This window comes from Centropristis striata, chromosome 11 (assembly GCF_030273125.1).
Source record: "Centropristis striata isolate RG_2023a ecotype Rhode Island chromosome 11, C.striata_1.0, whole genome shotgun sequence".
In the NCBI taxonomy this organism is placed as follows: domain Eukaryota; kingdom Metazoa; phylum Chordata; class Actinopteri; order Perciformes; family Serranidae; genus Centropristis; species Centropristis striata.
In genome coordinates, this window is record NC_081527.1 from 21,620,345 (window position 1) to 21,644,723 (window position 24,379).

Consider the following 24,379-nt stretch of genomic DNA (forward strand, 5'->3'; position numbering starts at 1 on the left):
GCATCAATATTTTTCATCAATGCATGAAGCTCTTGATGGCTTTTACTTTGAAAAGACTCATAGAGAAAACAGGAAAGTCTCGGCCCGCTGCTTTTTATCCTGAAGTTAGTGACTTCACCTTTCACAGTTAGCTTCATACATATCATATTTACTGATCATTTACATAATTTAGATCATTTTTACAGTCACCTCAGTGTCCTAAAATACTGAGGTAACACTCGTCTCATACTGACCTGTAAAATATCTAAAATACAATTTATATCAATGTCGTTCAGAGTCATTTCAGTGAAGAAGAATTAAATACGGTATGAATTACAGTTCACCTGTGCAGCTTTAAGAACAGAGCATATAAACAGTAAATATTTATATTATATATATTCATAATGAAGTTATCAGCATGTTTAACGGTCCGGAGACTTTAATGATTCATGAACACAAGTGTTTATTATTCATGATTTATTCAAATCACATTATCACATTTTCGATAAAAATACAATTCTGAAGAAAACTAAAACATCTTACAGTAGTGTTCAAAATAATAGCAGTCCAATGTGACTAACCAGATTAATTCAGGTTTTTAGTATATTTATTATTGCTACATGGCAAACGAGGTACCAGTAGGTGCAGCAGATTCTCAGAAAACCAACAAGACCCAGCATTCGTGATATGCACGCTCTTAAGGCTGTGCAATTGGGCAATTAGTCGAAAGGGGTGTGTTAAAAAAAATAGCAGTGTGGGATTCAATCAGTGAGGTCATCACTTTTGTAGAAAAACAGGTGTGAATCAGTTGCCCTCTATTTAAGGATGAAGCCAGCACTTGTTGAACATGCATTTCTCTTTGAAAGCCTGAGGATAATGGGTCGTTCAAGACATTGTTCAGAAGAACAGTTTACTGTGATTAAAAAATTTATTGGAGAGGGGGAAACTTATAAAGAAGTGCAAACAATTATAGGCTGTTCAGCTAAAATGATCTCCAATGCTTTAAAATGGAGAGCAAAACCAGAGACACGTGGCAGAAAACGGAAGACAACCATCAAAATAGATCGAAGAATAAGCAGAATGGCAAAGGCTAAGGCAATGATCAGCTCCAGGATGATCAAAGACAGTCTGGAGTTACCTGTAAGTGCTGTGCATAGTTAGAAGACGTCTGTGTGAAGCTAATCTATTTACAAGAATCCCCCGCAAAGTCCCTCTGTTAAAAAAAAGGCATGTGCAAAAGAGGTTACAATTACCCAAAGAACACATCAACTGGCCCGCAGAGTTTGTGAGATGACCCCCAAACTCTGAATTCAAGCACAGTACACAGTGAAGACATTGAAGCATGGTGGTGCAAGCATCATGATCTGGGAATGTTTCTCCTACTATGGTGTTGGGCCTATTTATCACATACCAGGGATCATGTCAAAATTGCATATGCATATGTCAAAATACTATGTTTGCATATGTCAAAATAATTGAAGAGGTCATGTTGCCTTATGCTGAAGAGGACATGTCCTTGAGATGGGTGTTTCAAGAAGACAATGACCCCAAACACACTAGTAAACCAGCAAAATCTTGGTTCTAAACCAACAACATTGATGTTATGGAGTGGCCAGCCCAATCCCCGGACCTTAATCCAATTGAGAACTTGTGGGGTGACATCAAAAATGCTGTTTCTGAAGCAAAACCAAGAAATGTAAATGAATTGTGGAATGTTGTTAAAGAATCTTTGAGTGGAATAACAGCTGAAAGGAGCCACAAGTTGGTCGACTCCATGCTACACAGATGTGAAGCAGTTATAAAAAACTGTGGTCATACAACTAAATATTAGTTTAGTGATCACAGGATTGCTAAATCCTAGAAATAAAAAAGTTTGTACAAAATAGTTTTGAGTTTGTAAAGTAAACGGCAGACACTGCTAAATTTTTTTTAACACACCCCTTTCAACTAATTGCCCAATTGCACAGCCTTAAGAGTGTGCTGGGTCTTGTTGGTTTTCTGAGAATCTACTGCACCTACTGGTACCTTGTTTGCCATGTAGCAATAAAAATTATACTAAAAACCTGAATTAATCTCGTTCGTCACATTGGACTGGTATTATTTTGAACATTACTGTATATTTTCAACCTCTGGATATGTTTACTAAAAGATGCCATCTGATTAGCTCAATATTGAAACATCTGGCCTGGTTTTGTTCAGTCAGAATGTTAAAGGAACAATCCAAACATCTGGAGAGACTCACAGGTCAGGACCACGAGTCATCAGGGTCAGGGGTCACAACCTCAACACATCCGGGTCCATAGCAACATGTTCAGACTGCTGATTAGCAAAGAATGCTAATGTACGCTTTGGAGTTTTTGGACAGTGGATGTTTTCTTTTCTGATGGAACTGTGCTAAATCTTTCCCTCTGCTTCCACTCTTTGTGCTAAGCTAGGCTAACAGTTTCCCTCTGCTTCCAGTCTGCTGGACTCTGTTCCAGGGAACATCAGATATCTCTGCTCACTGTTTACACAACAACAGAGTTTGAGTTTGAATGTTTCACTGATGTGAAACCAATAAAAAGCTAAATCTGATTCCCAGACTGCACCGTGACTGAAGCGTCTGAGTGCCGACCTGCAGCCTCAGACTACAGACAACAACCAGAACGGTCCTAGATCCAGAGAAATGTTGGACTGTTCCTTTAACCTTCGTATCAACAGCAGAAGAGTAACATCTGTAAGAACTAAAGAGTGATTAAAGAAGTGAAATATTGAAGTGTACCTTTAAAGTTCAGTTTAGTGTTTGATATCATGGTCCTGCTGTGATTCTGTTAAAACAACGTTAATAACGAGCAAAATATCACGGAAGACTTGAATCCACAGACGGTCCCGCTTCTGATCCATCAACAAAAACGTTAATGTGAATTATTGAACGCATTTAATTATCTGAAGCTGAAAATCATTTCACTCCCTGTGATGATTCTGGTGGTGAACGAATACTGCTGCAGTTGAGTTGTGTCACTATGTCTTTCAGGTTGGGTTTAGTCAAGTCTGGTCAAGTCAGTGCGAGTCAAGCCAACCTCATAATATGAGGAGAGGGGAGGAGCAACATAAGCACATAATACACTTTACAACATGAAAAAACTTATGGGGGTAGCAGGAGGATTGATTGCATATCTGTATATGTGTAGGAGTTTGTGTGTGTATGTATAGGCCTGGGGAGTCGCCTCGTCTAGCAACCCAATCAGTCAGTGCCTCAGTTTGTAAGAATGTCATATCGATAACACAGCAAGTTGCCATGGAGACAGCCTTGGTCAGGTTCCAGACAGTCAACAATCCGCAAGTGTCTGTGGGAGGTGGGGGAGGGGTTGAAGAGTGTCTCGCTGCAGAGTTTTCCAGGGGAGTTGTTGATTCCAGCAACGCCCTTGAGGTCAGAGCTGGTTGAGGGTGCCAAAAGCAGATAAGATTGGGATTGTTTGGGCTTTGGGCGAGTGGCCATATTCAATTTACATGACCACTCTCCTTGTCCAATTCTGGTCTCCGAATCCATTCGCCTTTGCAAAGCCGTCAGTTTCTCCAAGATATTATCAATATCGCGGTTTATAGTCGCAGTCTGAGTGCAGACAGCTCTGCCCAGGTCGGGCAGCCTTATGGGGCTTTGGAAAACTGTCACCATTTACTGTATTCCTCGATAAACCAGGGCAATGCCTAATCCAATCAGCAAAAGACCTGTAATCATGGTTCCGAATAGGTCAATATCTTTAAAGTCCTCCACGGAAAGAGCCGCCAGTCACACGACTCGCCACCTCCCACACGTCCATTGTGTGGCCAGCTGCGAACGTCCCGGCAGGACAGGTGGGCTCCCCCGAGCCCAGGCTTCTCGTCGAGAAGATGGTGTCAATTGAGCTGAGAGACCAGTTGATCAAATCCATGATAGTAGTGACAGTAGACCAGACGAGATGAGAGGAGCGAAGCAGCGAAGGCAAGGTAGGGGAGAGGAGAGAAAAGGGAGACCGCCTTCGTTGAGAGCCAGAGAGAAGATTACTGGATTACTTAAATTACAGAAATAGAGCTATGTTTGGTTGATCGAGTTGCTTCAGGTGGAGTCACTTGTCTGGTTGATCGAGTCGCTTTTGTGGTTGATCGAGTTGCTTGTGTGGCTTATCGAGTCGCTTCAGGTTGAGTCACTTGTCTGATTGATCAAGTCTCTTGTGTGGTTGATCGAGTCGATTGTGTGGTTGATCGAGTCGCTTGTGTGGTTTATTGAGTTGCTTCAGGTTGAGTCACTTGTCTGGCTGATCGAGTCGCTTGACTGGTTGATCGAGTCACTTGTGTGGTTGATAAAGTCACTTAATTAGTTGATCGAGTCACTTGTTTGGTTGATGGAACATCGTCCTGTGTGTGTCAAGTCACTTCAGGTCGAGTCACCACAATCTATGACCTGGCGTCAGACTGTTCGCAGTCTGTAACGGAAGCGAACGTCGGTGGCGGGCAGCAAGATGCCGAGTCCGGCTCTGCTCGAGTCGAGAGCGACTCGGGGCTGCCCCGCCTCCAGCTGCAGGTCGAAGTAGAGCAGCAGCAGACACACAAACTGTTTGATCTCATTGATGGCGAAGTATCGGCCGGGACACATGGAGGAGCCGGAGCCGAACGGCATCAGATAGTACTTCAGCCTCTGACCCTCTTTGAAGAAGTCCGTCTTCAGTCCGCCGCACTGGATGTAGCGGTCGAACCGGAACGACTGACAGACACAAGGGAAGGTTTGTTAATGAGACAGTCACATGACTGCTGGTTTAGGTTCAGGGAGTTTAAATTAAACACTCAGCTGCTCATTAATGAGATTTTATTAAGATATTTAACATCAGATTCATAAAATTATTCACAAGACATTTCAGGATCCTCATTTGTTTGTTCTTTTAAGTCTTCAATTCAAGTAAAAATTTAAGGTGGGCACCCAAAATATTGCAATTAATGGACAAATTATTGAATTATAATGCGTTCTTCTCTCTGAACTCTCTGAAGTCTTTCATCTGATCAAAGCACTTAAATATATTACGATACATTCATTTGTTTATTCAATGTCCTTTCAATTTAAATGAATGAATGTAGAAACTGTTTCCGGTGGTACCTGCGGGTCCTCGTAGATCTCGGGGTCCATGTGCATGGACTGAGGGTACAGGGCGATGAAGTCCCCCTTCCTGACGGCCACCGAGTGCTCGCTGCTGAGCTGCAGCCTGAAGTCCTCCTGCACCACCCGGATGTTCATGGAGGCCGAGGACAGACGGAGGCTCTCGTTGATGGCGCTCTCTGTGGATCAGGGACCGTGTTTCTACAATGTCATTTAGCTTTTATCCAAAGTAAGGTTTCTAGGTGTTATAATTGATGATAAATTAAATTGGAAAGCACACATAAGCTACATTAAGTCAAAAGGTATCAAAATCAATTGCAGTGCTAATCAGAGTTAAGCATCTTGTCAGTCTGGCCTCATTATATACATTGTATTGCTCTTTTATACTCCCCTACTTGACCTATTGTGTGGAAGTATGGGGAAGCACTTACAAAACAAATACGGAGCTTATATATATTGTGCAGAAAAGAGCTCTAAGAATGGTTTGTAACGCATACTACAGACAGCCAACAAACCAACTCTTCACCAGATTGGAAACACTCAAATTTAGAGACTATGTTGATTTTAAAATGTATGTTTGAAGTAATTCATCAAAAAGTTCCACAAAGTATCCAGGGGTTGTTTCAGGTCAGGGTAAGTACACATGCCCTGCCAGGTATATGTGTGCTGAAAACACCTCTGATAAGGACAAATTCTAAGTATCATTGCATTACAAGTAAAGGAGTGTGAATATGGAACGACTGTAGCCATGAAATGAAATCATGCACAACAATTGTTAAATTCAAAAGGCTTATGAGAAAATGATATGCTAAATAAGTACAGGTTTCAAACTGGTTGAGGACGTTCTTGTAACTGCCTTCAGTGTGTTGTTTTGTTCTTGCTGTTTGTTTGTTTGTTTTTTTCTTTGCGGGAGTAATAGAAATTCTCCAATAAATAGTTTGATATCCTATGGTTGTTTGAAAAAAATAAATATTTATTTGACATTAAGTGGCGATATATAGAGAGAAACGATCTTATTTGAAGTGTTGAATACCAGGGGATAGGCCTAGAGAAGTATTTTTTACTTCAGCCTACCCCCTTTTTTTCTGACCAAAATGATATAAGGAAATGCGTATATAAGTCGACTGGTTCTTATATTTATGTATAGGGTTATATATAATGTGTGTGTATATGTATAGGGTTATATATACTGTATGTGTGTAAATGTATAGGGTTATATATACTGTATGTGTGTAAATGTATAGGGTTATATATACTGTATGTGTGTAAATGTCTATATGTTTATATGTACATCTGTATAACGTGTGTATGTGAGTATGTGTATGTATATATGCATCTAACCAACGTTGTTGTTTACGTTGTTGTTTATTTTTCGGTTCGAAAAAAGAAGTATTAATAAATTAAATGAATGAATTTGACGTACAAATAAGAGCACCTACTACCTGACCCAGCAATCCACACAACTCCTGGTTCAGGCCCTCGTGTTATCACGTTTAGACTACTGCAACTCTCTACTGGTAGGTCTTCCTGCTGCACCTCCAAGCCTCTCCAGATGATCCGTCTGGTCTTCAACCAGCCCAGGGGCCTCATGTATCAAAGAGTGCGTAGCTTTCATACTGAAAGATGGGGCACTCCCAAAACTAGAAAAGTACGTACGCAAACTCACATGTATCAAACTGTGCTTATGTCAGGCTCAGCGCACCTTTCTGTGATACATCCCAATCAGCGTGGAACTGAGCACATGAGCCACCCCCCCTCGGCTTCTCCCACAGATGAGTACACAGCTGACATGCAAATGACTATAAATCGCCAGCATTTAGCAGTTTGGTCTCACAACTTTGACCCTTTCACTGTATTTTCACTTAATGACAGTTTATTTGAACGTTTTGTTCATTAAATGTCTTGTTCAAAGTTTGGTTGGACTAACAGACACTTCAAGGAGCCTCTGGTCAGTTTTCTGAGGTAAATAAGGTACATTTTGTTAATGTTTTTTTGCCAAAAACTAACATCCAGTTAATGCTCCAGTTAATGCTAACATGAGTCATTCAGGTTGAGGTGTAGAGAGGCGTGTAGTCAGTCTCGTCAGTTCCTCTCGCTCCTCCACAGTCCAGATAAGATCTATGAGTATAACGCTGAACTCGATGCTTCCAATGTCCTAATGGACTCGAACTGAACCACGGCTCTGACTCTGCTATATTTTTTAACTTCATCTTTTCTTGTGTTGTATTAACTCTCATTTGTACGTCGATTTGGATAAAAGCGTCTGCTAAATGACATTGTAGAATTGTAGAGTTTAACTTCAGAGTTGGAGATGTGAAAAGTGGAGCTTAGACTGTGAGGACGTACCCAGATAAACCAGCCGGTCCAGCTGCTCTCTGCTGAGCGCCACGTCGCTGTCGCAGCTGAACTCGACCCCGTCGAGCCTAAGCCTCTCGTGGATCTCCTGGCGGACGACCTGCAGAGCCTCGGGGTGACTCACCAGGTAGTAGACAGCCCAGAAGCAGGCGGGGATGGTGTTCCCCACAGACGCCCAGAAAATCGCAAAGTGATGGGCTGAAAGAAGGGAAAGAGTCTGGTCAGCGCAGTGAGTACGTCCAACCATCGGTTCTGACACCTATCATCAGGACAATGCGTATCCACGGCAATGTGGACATATAAACAGAACTTTGACCCTTTCACTGTGTTTTCAATTCATCAGAGTTTATTTCAAAATTTTGTTCATTTAAAAACGTCTACCTGCTTTATGGACGTCCCTCAATGTGTCGAACTGATCAAACATCGCCACTCGTTTTGTGATGAACTGAGCCGCATCGGACCAACACGACATCCTGTGCGGCAGAAAATGGTTGATCAGCTTCTCGCGGATGGCCTTGGTCTTCCCCAGCAGCCAGATGGGAATCTGAGCGATCAGCAGCGGAAACTTGTTGTCAAAGTGGGCAAAGTCTTCCATCAGCGCCCCCATCCCGCTGTGACGGCCGGCGGAGCGGGGCCTGCCGTACAAGGTGAGTAAGGTGGCCTCAAACATGACAGCGTTACAGAACTTGTTCATGCTGCCGATCTTCCAGTCGCCGTCCGCCACCAGTTGACCGCCCAGGTGGTCCTGACGAAACACCATCATGAGGTTTCCCATCATGCTCTCTGTCAGGGTGGACAAGTTTTCCCCCTGGAGGAACTTGAAGGAGCGTTTGATCTGCTCCGTCATCCCGGGGAAAGCCTCCTCACTGACGGGCGGGTAGTCAAAGGTGACAGGAGCAACCTTCCCACTGAACTCGTTGAAGTCCAGCTGTCTGCCGTGTTTGATGATGTTTGGGTACAGTAACGGGTCCATGATGAAGGTCATGTATTTACCTGCCGGGGAGAGAACATGCTGTAAACACTGCTGTTTATCTGAAGGATATGGAGGCAGTAACAACCAACCTGCTAGGTGAACGGTGAAAACGTTTCCACACTTTTTCTTTTGTTTCTCAAGAAACTTGTGAGCATCTCGTCCAAACTCCAGAGCTTTTCCAATGAAAGGAATCCAGCCATTAATGAGCGGAGGTTCACCCTTTCGTCTGAAACAAAGAGAAATTAATTTAAATCACTCATTGATCTAATTAAAGATAACTGAACTGGTGTGTTAGCGCATGTGATTAATCTGGAAACCCAACAGATTACTTGGTGTGCCATTAGATGCAGGCACAACATCTGCTCTTCCTCATTCTTATTATTCTTCATCTTCCCACCATTTTTGGTGTACTACTTGTGGTGCAGAAATAGAGAAGTTATTTAAACTTTAAATGGGTCACAAGACTCCGACCTTTATTGGGCCGAATGGGTATTTTGATCACTTGTGACGCGCTCCATCGAAATGAGTTGGAAGTCGCAACCGCCAGTTCTTGTAAAAACACGTTTGAACATGAAAAAAGTGATTTTGGGCTGTTTTGGGGTTTTATGCGTTTCTGAATAAATAAAGTCTCAGCTTTAAGACAATGTCAACATTAATATGAAATTCAAATGATAAGTATAGTTTTTAAGCTCTTAAACGTGACGTTGTCAGAAAGTTTTTCGCGGCACACAGACAGGCTGGATGACATGGTTCAGATAGTGGTGAAGATCGCTGGCTTAACTAGATGGAAAAATGTGAGGAGAACATTGCAAAACTTTTCAATTTAATCAGAGATAGAGGTGCTACATGTGTTGATAACTGGACAGAGTTAATTACGGACTATTTCACTGCACCAGTAGGTGAGGAGACGAGAGGAGAGAGAGACAGCGGGACCTCCGACTAGGACGCGGACGGTCCGGCTAACGTTAGCCAAGATAATGACGGAGAGATTGAGTTGGAGGAAGAAGAGAAGGAAGATATTGCACTGATGGATGAGCCGATGGTAGCATACGATGTCTCTGACTGTAGTTATCTAAAGGAGGACAATGTTAAAGAGACTGCGACAGCTCGGGAGTACAAGTGGAGCCGCAAACTTCACAACAGCGGTGCCTGCTAGCTGCTGTTCACCGGAGGAGACGTGAGAAGACGCGACCTAGTTAAAGAGATGACTGATGGTAAGTACTTATAGTTTATCTACCTTATCCTCTTTTTCTCTGTTAGTAAGGGCTAATAAAATCAATAGAGCAGGCTAAGAAAGCAGCTAATAATGCTTGATAATCACACTACACTGTGTGTAACGTTAACCCAGGTGTGGGTGTGTCAGGTGTGTGTCTCAGGTGTCTACTGTCTCCTATACATTACATTTATTAACATAATGAGGAAAATCAGTGTTTTACTCATTCAAAAAATTGTTGTTTCTGTACATAATCCAGGCAGTAATTACCTTATCACCACACAACTGAGGCTAATTATTAAACAGTAATATACAAACATAATTTGTAGGAGACAGGTTTGCTGTGATACACAAAGGTGAGGAGATCTTTAGGCTATAACAAAATAAACAGCCTAAAGTATGGTTAATATATAGTAAAAGTATTGTTTAAAAGATCTGATATGGTGAATCATAAACTGTATGGTGAATATGTTAGTGTCAGTGAATACACTGATCATATTGAAGCAATAATACAGAAATGATCAGGCCTCATTCAACAATGATTCAATATGATTTAGCCAGCCCAAAAGGTTTGTGATGATGACTGCATTTTTTATTAATGCTATCTTATTTTGTAGATGAAAACATTTGGTCCATCTTGTGAAGCTCCATACGACTCTATCAGAGGATGCAGTGTGAGAAGCAGCAACACCAGGACTGCCTACTTCCTTGATGCATGTGACAGTTTAATTATGAAATAATAATAAATAAATATTAAATAATATAAAATATATTCTGTATTATTATATTAAAAGGGCCATTGTCTGTATCTATATTTTTAATTGTATGGATATGCACTTGTAAGTAAGTGTAAGTACATGTGTGCATGTGGCTCACTATTTAATATTTTATAAATATTCTTTATATAAATATTTTTAAAGTATTACTATATTATTAAAATTAAATAGTATTACATCATATGTACAGTATATTTGTTCATATTTTATCATTATTGTATTCCATATGTTTTGGATACTTATCTACATGAGCTTCTAGGCCTGTACTGTGTTGTGTATGTGCTTGTGCACGAGGTCACGTGCACGTGATCATGTGCATGTGCATGTGTGACAGTATGAGTAGACTACACATACAGATGTGGGGTATCACCTTTGACCCAAAAATATTGTGTTCATTTGGACTCTAGTCTTAATAAATGTGTTTTAATCCCTGTGTAACATGGCGGAATCTGTATAATTTTCTTTAAAGCCCTTTTTCTCAAAACTAACTTTTGATAACAGTCGAACTTTGGATGAGCATATCTCATGGAATATTTGGCGTAGAAACATAATGTTGGTATTGACATGAAGCTAAGAGTCTCCTCTTTACAGGCATATCCAAATCTCAAAATGTGTTTCGGGGTCAATGTGACTGATTTCGATGGAGCAGGTCACACTTGTTTAAGTTTTGTGATTTTTTCAGAGTTTATAATGGGTGTGTATTGAATGGAATGTTCAGAGCTAGAGTGGATGATGTCACAGTCAGAGTGGAGAGAGGCCGGGAAATCATCTGAAATCTTTTCAAACAACCTGTCTGCCTTCCCAAAACTTTCCCTCTTTATAAATCATTTCTAGACCAGATTGTATAAAAATCTGTGCCGGTCGCAGACAACCAACTCTGGAATCAGTTGGACTTACAGATTTGTCTCAGCGCGCCTCAATGTGACAGCAACTCCATCCAACTGTCCCATAGAGTCTAATGTTAACTGGGACCAAACATTTCTAGAAGAACCAGAAAAAGACAGTTTTCTAACCTACAATGTAGCTCACATTTGTTTAACCATAGACATGAAATCTACATCAACACGTTCAGGAGAGCCTTATATTTTCGATTAGACAGCAATATTTTGTTGTTAGGTGCACTCTCCATAAAATAACCTTCCTAATGCTGAACTATTCACCCTCATCCTTCAAAATAAAAGCTCAACAAAGTAACTATACTAAATAGTTTAGAAGAATAAAAGCCAGGGAGGTAACTGTGTTGCAACAGGAAACCCAGGAGAACGAGTACTTGTTGCAAAGTGAAGTAATTCAATCTTAGTAATAAGTTAGGGACGGGGCCTTATTGTGAAACTAAACTAAGCTCATTAAGCACTTGAATAACATTGTGAAAAATCTATAATGTCTTTAATTTTAATATAATAATTTACAGATTTAATGGGACATCTGACAACTGACTGACTCTCTCTCTCTCTCTCTCTCTCTCTCACACACACACACACACACATCCTCTGTTCTCATAAAACTTCACACTTTATTAATCATAAGCATCTTTTCTGATCTCTGATTACTGATATATAACTGATTAATCTTAGAGAGACGCTCAGTGTTGTTTAATGTGACCTGGGGCAGGAACACATTGAAGGTTTCTGCAGCTGGGTCAGTAAACAAGAGCCGACATGTAACAGAGACATGCTGCTGTTCTCCTGTTTCAGGCTGTGCATGTGTGTGTGTGTGTGTGTGTATGTGTGTGTATGTGTGAAGGAATGTGTTTCCGCTGAGAGACGTGCTGCTGCTGCTGCTTCACTTATTGTTTGGTAGATAAAACAGAAACAGTCAGTTTACTGTGTTCAGAAGCTGCACCCATCATATGGTTTATCCCTAAAAAAAATCTAACAAAAGGTTTCTCAGTGGTTTACAGTAGTATCAGACTAATAGTTTGCCAATTTTTGACTCATTTTCAAAATCTCCAGGTCTTTAAAATGACCATTACTCCTTTTAGTCAGGAGGCTGAGCTAAATAATTGGGACACGCCGGGGAAAAGCTACACATTTTTTCCACATGCTCTCCATCACCAAGTTTCAATTTTTGATGGGAGCCACTTCATCAAGACTGCCAATCGGAGATGGCAGCCATATAAAATCTATGAGAACAAAATGTATCTTCCAAGCCACTTGGAAGGTCAATCTTGGTGTCAAAATCTACATTTTTTGGGTCAAGGAATCCATTCAAGCTCTTAAGAATATTAATAGATGATTATTTGACCAAATAGATATGTTCATTTCGGCCATGTATTTACGTAATTTCCAACTCAGTTCCTAAGCGTTAGGAGATATACTAATATAGGTCTTATACAGTACATACGTATATTCTGAAAAATCATAGATTTTATAAGGCTGCCATCTCCGATCCGCAATCTTGATGAAGTGGCTCCCATCAAAAATTGAAACCTAAGGAGATAGAGAGCATGTGGAAAAAATGTCTGGTCCTAGGGCCCCCTGACTATTTGTATTCCTCCTTAACCAGAAAGCTGGTGCCTGATACATGTTTTGGTCATGTAATATTCTAATTAGCATATCTGCAAGGGATGCACGATATTATTGGCACGTTATTGGTATTGGCTGATATTGGCTTAAAAATGAATTGGCCAACACGCCAATATAATAAACCGATTAAATAATGGGCTGCTGCTTACTTGATTAAATGCACAATCTCGGCGCAATAAACCCGGTGCGAAGATTGCGTGCGCAACATGATGATGTCATGTGCATCTACCTGCGGCATGAGAAAGAAGGAGAGAAGCCAAAATGTCCGTGGTGTGGAGGTTTTTCAAAGTGTCGAAAATTGTTTGATTGAAATCGAAGCAAAATTGCTATTTGCAATGACTGCTCAGCGTCTGTGATGCGAGGAGGAGCAAAGACAAAGTCTTTCGACACTATAAACTTAATTAACCACATCAAGAGCCATCACCTCGACCGTTACGACGAGTTTGTGGTAGGAAACAAGGAAAAGTAGAAACAACATGTAACTGGCAGCGGAAAAAAACCTCACCAGCAGTCCCTTCTCCGCGACCATCTGAGGGCAAAAGGCATGACACATAAACTGATGCAGTGAATTGCTCTGGACAACCAGCCGTTTTCATTTGTTTAAGACGGATTCTGCTGATTTATTAACTATGTTGAGCCTCGCTACACAACCTCGCTACCCTAGCCAGAGGTATTTTTCTGATGTGGCGTTACCCGAGTTGCAAGCGGTGATTTACAAAAACATCGAGAAGCTTGTTGCCGATGTCACTTGGGAGAGTTTTACCACAGACATTTGGACGTCAAGTGTTAGCCCTGTTAGCATGCTCAGCCTCACGTCACAATGGATAGACCAAAACTTTGAACTTAAAAAGGCAGTCCTTCATTCACAAGAGTGTCGAGGATCTCACACTGCAGCTGCAATCGCAACTGCTTTTGAGGGCATGTTTGGCAAGTGGAAAATCCAAAAGGAGAAAGTGCATGTAGTGGTGAGAGACAACGCACGCAACATGTGCATGGCGCACAGCTTGCAGTAAATGAAGGTGTGTTGTCTCAGTGCAGCATTGCAGATGTTGTGGCAGTGGGAAAGAAAATAATCAGACACTTTAAACATTCACACCTTGCATGCAGTCGACTTGAAGATGTACAGAATGAGCTTGGGGATGCCCATTAAAAGGCTACAACAAGACGTGTCCACCAGATGGAATTCAACTTTCTAAATGATGCAGAGCCTGGTGGAGCAGAAGGGGGCTTTGGGTGCTTATGTGGCTGATTTTTATCTCCCAGTGACACTGACGGCAAATCAATGGGGAATTCTTGAAAATATGATCACCCTACTCGCCCCCTTTGAGTCAGTTTTGCACAGGCCTCTGCTGCAGATGTCATCCCAGCGGTGGTGCCGCTGACACGGCTGCTTAGCAGACAGCGGTGTACAAACTGCCAAAAGAACCCTACTGGAAGCTGTCCGTACTCGCTTTAATGGTGTGCAAAGCGAAGCTCTTTATTCCATTGCAACCATGCATGATGCACGCTACAAAGATTGTTATTTTGACACAGATATGAAGGAAGGAGCGTGCAACTTGCTACTGAATGCTGTCAATGAAATGGCCAGCAGCATCAGCGATGATGGTGAGCACAGGGAGGCCAGTACAGGAGATCAACCAGCAAAGAAGGCCCGAACTGGAACACTGCTGGACATGTATGACGAAATCATAGAGGAGAATGTCTTCCCGGAACATGCATCCACAAGCGAGACAGCATCACAGGTGAATAGTAATAATAATAAATAAATGTTATTTGTATAGCACTATTCAAAAAATGCAAATTAAAGCGTCTTCTAAAAACAGTTACTGGACGAAGTCACTAGTTCTATCATGAGTTCATGCACCTACTGCTTAACATTAAATACATAAGAATAAGAATTTTATAAATGAAAACGGGTCCAAGGCTGAATAAGTGCTGTTAGTGCTTACATGGAAATTTTAATATGCTCCTGTTTTGTATTTTTTGTGGTTTGTTGTTGTTTTTTGTAAGTACATATATAACTGGGTGAAGCCACCATTCCCCAAGCTGCCAGTCCTTTGGAGTACTGGAAGTCTAACCAGGCTCGCTTTCCAGCTCTTGCCCGTGTAAAATGCAAGTACCTCAGTGTGCCCAGCACTAGTGTTGAAAGCGAACGGCTGTTCAATGCTGTCGCCCATGTCATAGACAAGAAGAGAAACCGCATAGATTGCGAAAAGGCAGAGATGTTAATTTTGGTCCAAAATACCTGCCTCTCACACTGGACTTATAGGCAAGGCCTATATATGTCTGTCAGTCTTTCAGCCTTGTTCATTGGACTTTAAAAAGAGGCTGTGAACTGAGAAGTGAAGCTGGTGAAAATATGTTTGAAATGTTTTATTGTTTGCACATCACCCCTCTGTTGCACCTTGTTTGTAGCTCATATAATTGTGCAGTGTATACTGATTATGTTCTGATTAGGGACTGAAGCTGCTTATATTTTTTGTACTTTTTGTGATTTTGTTTGCACAGTGCAGATTGAGTAGTCACATATTGGGCTCCTGTTTCAAGTTAAATTTGAATTTAACCAGCAGTCTGTAAGGTACATGTAGCTGACTAATTTAAGCACATTTACAGTCAAAGAGTAAATGTTTTTATTCAATTTGGGGTTAATTGCTGTACAGTTGCACTTTTCACATGTTCCCAGTGAACATAGGTCATGTTTACTTATTATGTCAATTTTGAAATTGGCCAAATTTGCCCTGATTGTGGGTATTGTTCTGATTATCTCAGGGAGAGCATCATCCAAGTTTTAAGTAGGGTGTATCTTTTTTTATTTTGTTTGAAAGCAATTGTCAATTCCTTGTTTGCACACGAATGGATATTAAACGAATGTGAGAAGAGTATGCAGCATAATACTGTATGCTAATTCCACTACAGAAGAGAGATGAAAATCTCTGCAATTAGTTGTGCGGGAAAAAATATCTGTATTGGTAATCTGCTGAATGAGTTGTAAATAATCGGCATATCAGATATTGGCAAAAAATCCAGTATCGTGCATCCCTAATATTTGCATGATAGATAAGCGATAACAAGTACAAATATATATTAAAGCAATTGGTTACAAGCATATTTATGTGAAAAATATGTACAATTTCCCTTAAGTAATTGCATATTTCTCCTTTCTCATATGGCTTTGCCTGGTGTTGGTGGCTTCCTGCCCATCTTGAAAATGACACCTTTTAGTGGTCAGATTTTGGTAAACTCTAATACTACAAAAAACAGCAGAGAAATCTTTTGTTAGAATTTTTTAGGGTTAGGTGTTTTTTTTCATATATGCACCCGCCTACTAATGTTTCGGCCATTTTTACCATCTCTTTTCAAAAGTTTGTTGGATTCAAAAAATATATATTTTTAGGTTTTTGTAAAGAGTTATTCTCTCTCTCTCTCTCTCTCTCTGGAGGACTATTGCCCTCATTTATCAAACAAGCATAGAAACGAGCGCAGATCTGAGCGTATGTTTCGTCTTACGACAGGGTTCACGTGGGATTTATTAAACGTTTGTATCTCGCCAATCACAGTGCAAGAAGGATCGGCTGCTGGTAAATGTGGCGGATCGAAACAAGCGTAATTTTAATACCACGCACTACCCGATTCAGATGGCTCGCAATACGGCCAAATAGAGAGAGAAAACTGGTTTTGTTTGGCAGCATAAAAAGTGAAAAGGATGGACATCAGTGCCGCTGTCAGCAGAGTAGCAATGGATTATTCAACTCCCAGTGAGGTTGGAATATTTCATTTATACGTTGTGATATATTAAGGCCATATAGCCTATATAATATCCAGATTAATATTATTATATTGTAATAATATTGCTATTGTTATGATGGAGAGATATTATTTACTTCTTTAAATTTAGTCAGAATTCTGTCCCAGACAGAGTTGTGTGTGGCAGCGCTGATTGGAAATGTTTCTATCTGGGCAACACTGGTGGTGAAGGAGAAGTTGACGCTCCACTGTCCAAGCCAGATAACGGTAAACATTAAATAGCAGAAGACAACAACATTTAATAGCCTCGGCTAGTATTCTGTTTAAGGAATTTCACGGTCGTAGAGTGTATTTATTTTAAATGATGTTTTAATGATAAATTATGTAGCCTAAACATGCTTTGGTTTGTCACCATTAAAAAACAAAACACTGCAGAGTTTTATCAGCTCCAGGCATCGATACAATAGTTTAAGATCAGTTCTCCATCTCAGACGTGTGGACTTCATGCTTACTCAAATTTGCGTTCACAAGCAGAGACCAGACGTGAGATTTGATCTAGCCCACCGCTCACGTCCAAATTGATTAACGCTGAGCCTTGCATAGAAATAATCGAGCACCCACTTTACGATCACTTTCTGTCGTACGCTCGTTTGATACATAAGGGGCCATTATCGCTACCCTCCTCCTCTGCAGCCTACTCCCCAGACTGCTTTATGGTTTTACGACTCTTTCTCCAGAGCAATGTGCTGCTGTGATCCAACCATCTCTAACACTTTCTCTCTAACACCCTTCATGCACAGGTCCCTGGGCAATCAGTAATGTGCTGCCCACACCTCCTTGCATGGTGTGTTCAATTAGGGTTAAATGCAGAATAAATACTTTTTTGGAATAAACATGCTGTCCATTTAATGTTGTACACCACAAACGGTATGTCAGTCTATTCCTTGAAAATAATTCCAAATTCCTTCAACCACTACTTAATATGAATATGGTAATTTGATTATAATTATTAAGTTAACAAGTTTATTTAACCGAAGAAGAATAATTCACATAAACTTACAAAAATGCAGGAAGAAGATGAAAAAAACCCTTTTTATATTTTGGATATTAATGTAAACATGGGCGTGAATAAATCAGTTGATTAATTTTGTTAATTTTGTCAAAGTACAAAAAAAAAGTGAGCAACTGGTTGAATTTTAATGAAGTCATTAAAATGTTGGACGACAAAATTGATTAATCATGAAAGATCAGACGACAGTTTGTCTCATTTTTCTGTGATCTCCTTACAAACTGTGGATGAAAGTTCAGGTCATTCTGACCGGGAACACTCTGTACAAAGATCCCTTCTGGATCGATAAAGAAACTAATTATTCTCTTAAAACAGAATTACCTCCAGGACCTTCAATTGGTAGTTTTAATCATTATTAAAATATTATCCCAAATAATATTTCTGTCCTTTTCAGATATCTCCTGACCTCTGTCTTTAGAGTTAATATACCAATCAATCAGATTCACTGTTTGTTTGTGTTGGCAACATAAGATTACAAATAAATGATACATGGGGAAATCAAATATGTAAGAATGAACCTCATTTGTGTGGGTCTCACGGTTCCAAAGTGTATTTCAGAATTATTAATAAATATCAGAAAGAATTATTAATTATAATAAATGATATGACTTGATTTTCTCTAAGTCACCTGGAGTTGGGGTACTACTCTGTAAAACGCAGAAAAGAGCCAGTTCACCTAAATCACTCTGAGATAGTTACTAAACTAGCAATTTAGAACACTGATTCATTATTAACCAGTTACTATTTGGGGTCCTTTTTTTGAGAATTTGTGGTTGTGGGCAGTGGATGTTTAGGGGGAGATAGCAGGTCAACATAAATGCCACATAGAAGCGAACATTATCTGAAAGCTGTGAACCTGGATATTAATTGAGATGCAGCTGAGCACTGTGTGTCAAGTTGTTCTGGTCAAAAATATCTAATTAATTAGGGCCACGGGGCAATTGCACCAGTGCTCGGGGCAATATTGTATATAATAATATTGTTATACTGTGGATTTTTTCTTCTTCCTCTTCCGGACACAATTTCGTCCCGCTACTAGACAAATTATATATCAAAACGTGCGGTTTGATTGGGATCGGTGTGCTATTACTTTAATCTAGAGAATACGATTTTTTTTTTGCAAAAAACTGCCCAAAATGAAGTGAATGGGACGGCCAAAAATATGAGTAAAAAAGAACAATAATTGGAGATTTTCAAACGTCTACTTCTCCGGCATAATTTCACCTAGAGACTCCATTTAAACTTTTTAGTTTTTATAGTTTTTTATCAATCCCTGTTCAATGACTATGATTATGGAAGAATTATCCTATCTTTATTCAAGAGCGTAGATTTTCAGTTTGAGAGCATAATTTGTCTTTCTCGTGCTCAGATTTGTTCTCCTCTAGCTCACATTTTGCGCTCGCACTCAGATTTCTGCTGCTTTCTTTCAAAATGTGTGCCTGCACTTAAAAACCATATGCTTGTGCTCACATTTCTTATTCTTGGACACAAACATTTCGCTCGCACTCAAATATGTCCTGTGCGCGCTCAAATCTAAAGTCTACGCGCTCAGATCTCAACTCTGCGCTCTCAAAACTTTTGTGCTCGGACTCAGAACACGCACGTCCTCTCAGGTTGAGGTGTCTGCTCAGACTGAACGATGTCCCGCCCTGCGCTTAAAATAATGCGTTTCACCAGCCAATAGGGAGACAGATAGGTTGTGGCCCCGTCTTAGGTGCGTTCCCTCGCCCTTTTGAGCGCTCCGGAGGGGCGGGTATATGGTCTGTTTGTAAAACTGCTTCTCTCTTAAAATACACCAATTTACCATATTAGCCAGCTATTTGAATCGTCACCTATTTAAGACGCAGCATATTTATGTAGAATTAATTTTAAGTAGTCCTAAAAAGAGTTATCGTAGTTTAGATTATATATATATATATATATTTTTTTTTTATTATTATTTCAATGTATATATATATATATATATTTTCGATTAGTACAGCAGTGTTACGATAGTCCAGTGGTGAAGTACACTCTCATCTGTTTCATTTTAAACCATGAGTTGCCGGTTCGCATCCCATCCGCCACACTCTTGCTGCATGTGTTATTATGATTTAAAATTTTAATTGATAAATTAATGTAACAGTAATACAATCCGTGTAACCAGCTGATTCTCTTATTGAAACGTTTAACAAGAGATGATGGGTAAATAGACTTGGCTACGTGATTAAAAAGGTATAATGAAAAATACACTATGATGATGATAATGATTTGAGGATAACAGTGGTGCGTGTAATGCAGTGTATCACCGTCCTATTTACGCGGTCAAAGCCAGGGGGCGCATAATTAGGCTAATGTTGGTAATGCTTTCACAAGAAGAAGACTTTGAGCAGGATTCGGAGCGCGGCAGCGAATGAATGGGAGACGAGATGGATGGCCAAAGACCTCAAGTAAGTTCATTGCTAAATGTTGCTACAACTCAAAACACATCGATCATATACAGTAGTTTCAATAACAGTACAGTAATCATTTTGACACTCGTACTTATCAACATATATAGCGGGCCTTTGTTGGCACTCGGGACAGCAACTCATTATGAATGAAGTGACTTCAGCGGGGATTCCCTTCAGCTCGCGCATCATTATGTGTGCCTACCTGCCGCTGGTACGATCATACGTTGCCAATTATTGTACTTTCGTTGTACATGTTACAATGAAGGCCCGCTATATATGTTGATAAGTACGAGTGTCAAAATAATTACGGTACTGTTATTGAAACTACTGTATATGATCGATGTGTTTTGAGTTGTAGCAACATTTAGCAATGAACTTACTTGAGGTCTTTGGCCATCCATCTCGTCTCCCATTCATTCGCTGCCGCGCTCCGAATCCTGCTCAAAGTCTTCTTCTTGTGAAAGCATTACCAACATTAGCCTAATTATGCGCCCCCTGGCTTTGACCGCGTAAATAGGATGGTGATACACTGCATTACACGCACCAATGTTATCCTCAAATCATTATCATCATCATAGTGTATTTTTCAGTATACCTTTTTAATCACGTAGCCAAGTCTATTTACCCATCATCTCTTGTTAAACGTTTCAATAAGAGAATCAGCTGGTTACACGGATTGTATTACTGTTACATTAATTTATCAATTAAAATTTTAAATCATAATAACACATGCAGCAAGAATGTGGCGGATGGGAGGCGAACCGGCGACCCATGGTTTAAAATGCAACAGATGAGAGTGTACTTCACCACTGGACTATCGTAACACTGCTGTACTGCTTAAAAAAATAAATAAATATATATATATATATATATATATATATATATACATACATACAAATAATAATAATATATATATATATATATATATATATAATCTAAACTACGATAACTCTTTTAGGACTACTTAAGATTATTTCTACATAAATATGCTGCGTCTTAAATAGGTGACGATTCAAATAGCTGGCTTATATGGTAAATTGGTGTATTTTAAGAGAGAAGCAGTTTTACAAACAGACCATATACCTGCCCCTCCGGAGCGCTCAAAAGGGTGAGGGAATGCACCTAAGACGGGGCCACAACCTATCTGTCTCCCTATTGGCTGGTGAAACACATTATTTTAAGCGCAGGGCGGGACATCGTTCAGTCTGAGCAGACACCTCAACCTGAGAGGACGTGCGTGTTCTGAGTCCGAGCACAAAAGTTTTGAGAGCGCAGAGCTGAGATCTGAGCGCGTAGACTTTAGATTTGTGCGCGCACAGGACATATTTGAGTGCGAGCGAAATGTTTGTGTCCAAGAAGAAGAAATGTGAGCACTAGCACGTGGTTTTTAAGTGCAGGCACACATTTTGAAAGAAAGCAGCAGAAATCAGAGTGCGAGCGCAAAATGTGAGCATGAGGAGAACAAATCTGAGCACGAGAAAGACAAATTATGCTCTCAAACTGAAAATCTACGCTCTTGAATAAAGATAGGATAATTCTTCCATAGATGATCATTTTTGGAGAAATTCTGAGATTATAATGGGTGTGTATTGCATGGAATGTTCGTGTCACAGTGTGTGACATCATTGCCAGAGTGTAGAGGGAGAGAAAAAATTGTCAAAAAATAAATTTGAAAACTGCGCTCCAGGCCGCAAATTCCACTCTACAGAAATAATTTATACATAGAAACGTAGGAAAATTTGTCTTCTCACTCAAAATCCTCTGGTAAAGCTGTCAGAGTTATAGTTTGGGCGTAGGACGCACAGATGCGCCACCAACACGCATTAAAAGCCCCATTGGCTCCCATATTAAAAACGCAGGAAGATTTCTGTAGAAAAGCATATTTAACAGTTTTTCAGATCGCTCTTACAAAGCTATTTCTTAATTTTTCTTCACAAAAATATGTAGCTGTTCAGGAAGAACCCAGGACACTCAAAGTGAAGTTGGATCAATGATAGGTATTATGGTTTTGCCAAAAATGCTTTTTGTTCGCGGACAGAAATTCCAGTCTGTCCACCTCTGGCTGCTGTCACTGTAGCGGAACATTTGACAGCTGCAGTTAATTCTGTTGATTGCTCTGCTCTGATTGCCTTTGATCCTTTGATGTGATTACAGTTACACATACACGTACGCACACACACATGCACGTGTAAGCGTGCACACTCCTCCAGATACACATGTTTCACACACATACACACACACACACACATTTTGAGGTTAAAGGGCATAGGTTGCTGTATAAATAAATACTTGATCATTGTATCATAACATTACTAGTATTAATTGTTTTGAAATCTCTGAAGAATCTCATCATAGTGCACACACACCGGCAGTAGCCCCCGTGGCCCTTTCAGAATTTCCCCAGAGGAAATTTTTCTAGTCTAGTTTAATTATTTATTTTTTGAAACCTATTCAGTTGTATAAGGGTTCATAACATTAATATATGTCCCTTTGAAGCACATTTCCATGTTCAACTGTGTCCCATAAGTTGTTGCAGCAATTTTTGGGGTTGATACCATTTGTTACACACATTTGGTGCTCAATAGTAAAATTTTATTCATATGGAGAATGGATAAAAATGGTCAGAAAAAAATCCAGAATATCACATCAATATATCAAGACCTTTGGAACAACATAGGAGAATCCATGCTGTGATTTGGGTTCAAAAACTTTGTCAGTTTGGAGATTTCTGTATTTTCAGCGATTAGATGACGAGCACTTCTGTTCTTCAAACTGCTGAGAAACCCTCTTATTATCAATACACCTAGGAAAGCTGCACATCCTCTGGATGCTAGGTCTCTAGTTTATGGTTGTAAAGTTTAATGAGGCTGTGATTATTCTAGAGGTCACAGCAGCTCATTCTATACACTGAGCTGAAGTTTCACTCACTAACATCATCACACATGAAGAACATTGGGCTCAATGAATCAGTTAGAGTCTCAGCTTTCCACTGATACCACAGATTTATGTGATTCAAAGCCTGTTTAGGGACCTCAGTGCCTTCATATATTGTAAAAAGCGTTTCGCTTTTACAGTTTAAAGTGATTTTGTTTTACTTTATTTACTTTTTTTATGCCTTTAACTAATTCTGATTAACATTTTTAGTTCACATTGTTTTCTTTGAATTTTTTTTTAAAGTTATTTAAGTTTTAAATGTATTAATACATTTAAAAAAGCTCTATAAAGATTTATTTTGGGAGTTTTCAATACTTTATTGGATTTTATATATTTTTAGGTTTTTGGAAAGAGATTATGTTTTAAGTTATTTACTAAAGATCCCCAAAATAGTTTTTAGTTTTTTTAATTTTTAAGGTTTTAGGTCTTTAGTTCTTGTTAATTATATAAAAACATGTTTCTGTGATCAGCTGGAGAGAAAAACGATGAAGCTGCTGCACGTTCGACTCACAGACTTTACAGGAAACATTACGACATCACAACATTACAACATAACAAAGTTACATGTTTAAAGCAGAATTGGTTTGAGTGACAGTAAAGTTCTGACCTGTGCCTGCTGCGGAAGACGCAGAGCAGCAGAGTCAGCAGGCCGAGCAGCAGCAGCAGCAGCAGCGGCGGGGACATCTTTCCTTTCTGTTTGTGTCCGACCCTCCACCAAGACACCGAGACTCACACACATACATATACACACACACACACACACACATACGTGAACACACGCTGCATCCGGATAACACCTTCAAAATAAAATCCCAGCTGCTCAGTTGGAGGTTTCTTGGGTTTCTCTTCTGCAGCTGCAAAACGTTATGCAACAACATTAAAAATAACAATAATAATAATAATAATATATTATTATAATTATTATTCATTGAGTTTACAAAAAAAACATTGAAACGAGTAATCAGTCAGAAGACAGATGATGATAAAATATGAGTGAAAGTTTAAGAAAAAATCAGAAAAATGTACAAAAAAGTTTTTCAGCTGTTCAAAATGTTTAAATAATACTAACATAATACACTTTATTTATCGAGAATACACAGTAAAACTGTTCATATACGGAGATATATAAAATAGATTAATATATATACAATATAAAAGTAACAAAACATGTTACTTAAAACATTAAGATCATGAAGAAAATTGTGGGGGGAAAAAAAGTCAAATAAAAAATCCTGACCATCACTAGCCAAATTCAGTTGGGGCTTTTATTGT

General features: G+C 39.6%; 1 protein-coding gene across 1 annotated transcript; it reads right to left on the reverse strand.

Moving 5' to 3' along the window:
• Positions 1-441: 441 nt before the first annotated feature.
• On the reverse strand, positions 442-24,141 carry LOC131980481 (cytochrome P450 7B1). The gene is made up of 6 exons (XM_059344727.1): positions 23,715-24,141; positions 8,504-8,640; positions 7,823-8,434; positions 7,433-7,639; positions 5,087-5,265; positions 442-4,699 (listed from the first exon to the last, which is right to left on the reverse strand). Exons 1-6 carry the CDS (start codon positions 23,789-23,791, stop codon positions 4,406-4,408), a joined length of 1,506 nt encoding a protein of 501 aa, XP_059200710.1. The 5' UTR covers positions 23,792-24,141; the 3' UTR covers positions 442-4,405.
• Positions 24,142-24,379: the final 238 nt, after the last annotated feature.

Coding starts and splice junctions, on each gene's coding strand:
- LOC131980481 (XM_059344727.1), bottom strand. CDS start 23,791: ATGTCCCCGCCGCTGCTGCTGCTGCTGCTGCTCGGCCTGCTGACTCTG. Junction 8,641..23,714: donor GTCTTCCGCAGCAGGCACAG/GTCAGAACTTTA, acceptor TCTTTGTTTCAG/ACGAAAGGGTGAACCTCCGC. Junction 8,435..8,503: donor TTTCACCGTTCACCTAGCAG/GTTGGTTGTTAC, acceptor TCTCCCCGGCAG/GTAAATACATGACCTTCATC.